This window comes from Etheostoma spectabile, chromosome 23, assembly GCF_008692095.1.
Source record: "Etheostoma spectabile isolate EspeVRDwgs_2016 chromosome 23, UIUC_Espe_1.0, whole genome shotgun sequence".
NCBI classification, from domain to species: domain Eukaryota; kingdom Metazoa; phylum Chordata; class Actinopteri; order Perciformes; family Percidae; genus Etheostoma; species Etheostoma spectabile.
The window spans coordinates 15,252,281-15,255,092 of NC_045755.1; the positions used below are offsets into that span (position 1 = coordinate 15,252,281).

Sequence of the window (2,812 nt, forward strand, 5' to 3'; positions counted from 1 at the left end):
TATTGCGTGCAGAGGGAATTTGAAAGACAACCGTGTTTCCCGCCCTTCAGATTGAGCCCAGCCAATGGTGAGTTCCCAGACCCAATATCTTGATGATGTAGGTGACTTCTCAGGCTAGCAGTCGCCTAAGTCTCTATATTGTACAAATATTCTTTAACCACTTGAATTTCTTGTGAAATTTCTGATAGTTTTTCTTTTTATCAAAAAGGGTTAAGAACCACTTCTGAAACGAGTGGCTGTTGGCCAAAGCCATACCACCATAGGGCAGCACAGCTTGATTTGGCCATGGAACAGAAGTACAGTCACAGTTAACAGTATAGCTGAGTCATGTCAGGAATCACCACACAGTGGGGTGACACTCACTTACAGCCACAGCCAGGTTGAGGGTGGTGACTTTGTCTTCATCTGAGCCTACTGACATGGATGGCTCAAAGATGGCGCCCTGAGGCAGCAGGAAGGCGGCAGTGTGATTGGGATAGAATGTGATGTTCTCTTTGGCAAGGTATCTCGTCCTGAAAGGGGCGAGGGTCTTACTTAGACATTCAGTTTTGTTAGAGGAGAGGAAATTCTTATATATTATATTACACAAGATAAATGTGATGAAGGGTTAGTTTAGGACTTCATAAATTGACTTGTAAATTCTTAAGCTTTCCATCGTAATGTTATAAAACATACCCATGTCAACCTTACCTGTATGTGTAAGGTCCTTTTTCCACAACCACTGGACTTGATCCATTCTGTATAACCTCCTGGGCATTTTGCACGTCAAAAAGCCAGAACTGCCTGTACACCATTCCCCCTGTAGACACCCAGTTGTCATAAGCTGTCGTTCCAGGCTCAATGACAGCTTCCTAAACCCAGAAGACACACACACACACACACACAGTCTATTTTTAACATATCTCAAAACTGCTAGCAGGCCAGCTGCCCCACTGATACCTGAAATGGGTTGATGCTCTGTTATAAAAGGTCTAAACCGCGGAATTTTTCTCAACAGTGTCTTATAAAATCATAGACGCTGATCTTCAAACAACAAAAAGGCACACTTGGCTTTCTGCAGTTTCTTGTTTACCATTTGAAGCAGCTTTCCAAAAACACACGCCTCTTCCCTCTCCTTTCTCCTGATTCACCTTGATCTCTACATGCACATACACACACTCTCTGTCACTCCCTATTCTCCAACCCAGGGTGAAACTAAGAACCATACCTTTTTCACTGTTCCCTCAATGAGGCTGTTTCCCACCGGGATAAGGATGCCTCCCAGGATGGCAACCACCGCCCCAAACACAGCTCCGGCTATCAGCCCGCACCTTCTGTTACAGCAGCCCATGGTGGTGTGCGTTACCCTCCGTTAGTCCGTACGTCCGTCTGTCTGACTTGCAGTCTGTTCTCCTTCTGTGACTGTGCTAGTGTGTGCAGCTTGTGTCCCGGTGGCAGCAGCAGTGGCACAGACAGGCTGTACCATCAGAGGATCTGACAGAACAACCGAGGCCACGTACTGTAACACCACAGACACCTCTGGCAGGCACCCAGGGACTTCCTTTAAATTATGTTATATAATGGCAAGATAGGTTTAAGGTTCAGCTGACAGTTGTCTTCCCAGGTATCAGCGCAGGCTATCAGACCAACTGATAAAAGCTGCAATAGGCTTAGGAGAAAGGTTGAAAGAGAAGTTGGCACCCACACAGACACACACACATGCACAATTAGGTTATGCATAAAATAAAGCTGTTTCTCATCTGTCCTCCTCTATGTATTCATCCTTTGTCTCCTCTCCAATTTCTGCTCCAAGCTTACAAGAGACAGAGAAGCGGGGACATGTAAATGATTTTTTATATTCTTATTGTGTACAGTCCGCTAAAAAAGAGGAAGACGCTTATCTGTAACTGTGGGTGTGTTTCAGAAGATTGTTAAAATGAATTGCTCTCTATAACTCACAGAGTTATTTGCGCCATGTTTATGGATTCTTTGTTGTGACATCAATTATTTTCTTGCACATGGGCTTTGGGAACCTAATCAGCAACAATATATCATTGGTTGTCCACATGAGGATTAGGTAACAATCCATTTGTGAACTCTTTAAGATTTAAGATTTAAATCAACGATTCAGACTCAGGTTTTCACACAACAGTCACTTACATTTGGTTTAACTAGTGTACAAAATAGGACTAGACTGATCTAGGTCTATGATGTAGATATTTGAAAAAGGTACTTAGGCACTTCCATAATGTTTAGTTATTCTGGGTCAATCTCGAAAACACTTTTTCATACACTTCCCATGATGCAACTGAATAGTGGCTTTTCTTTACACACCCACCCCTCCATGGTAAATGCACATGTCTGTCAAGATCCACATCCCCAGTTTTCAACACAGGCTTTCTGTTATAAATTCTTACAATAATGTTATGTAATAGTCTCACGCCCAAACTGTGATAAACCTGATGACTATGACATGAAAGCACTATAACGTCGTTGTTGTGGTTATTTTATCCAACTTCACAAAGCTCATCCAAAATGACAGAAGATATAATACAATGGCTTTGCAAGTTGTGTTGTACTCCCTATTAGGGACCCGTAAATTCACCCTCATGGTTAAAATCCGCAGAGTGCCCCTTTAAAATAGCAACCTTTTAAAACACTACAACACCACAGACATTGGCCTGCTCTCCATTCCCCACACCAGACTCTGTACCCCAGACCCTGTCCAGAACCTTAAATGTTGCAGCCCCATCCCTCTGGGACATCCTCCCCGCAGATATTCGAAATGCTACATCCCTGGACATTTAAAAAAAAAAAAAAAAACTCCTGAAAC

General features: G+C 43.1%; 1 protein-coding gene across 2 annotated transcripts in view; it reads right to left on the bottom strand.

Moving 5' to 3' along the window:
* Nucleotides 1–1,540, bottom strand: part of cd36 (CD36 molecule (CD36 blood group)) — a 6,322-nt gene extending 4,782 nt beyond the window's left edge. Inside the window, exons 1-3 of one of the 2 annotated variants that reach the window (XM_032505527.1) lie at nucleotides 1,208–1,540; nucleotides 691–851; nucleotides 360–512 (exon numbers count right to left, since the gene is read on the bottom strand). In XM_032505527.1, coding sequence (XP_032361418.1) covers nucleotides 360–512; nucleotides 691–851; nucleotides 1,208–1,330 — 437 coding nt within the window. In that variant the 5' untranslated portion in view covers nucleotides 1,331–1,540. The remainder of the gene's footprint in view (nucleotides 1–359; nucleotides 513–690; nucleotides 852–1,207) is intronic. The other variant, XM_032505528.1, reaches the window with a different exon arrangement.
* Nucleotides 1,541–2,812: the final 1,272 nt, after the last annotated feature.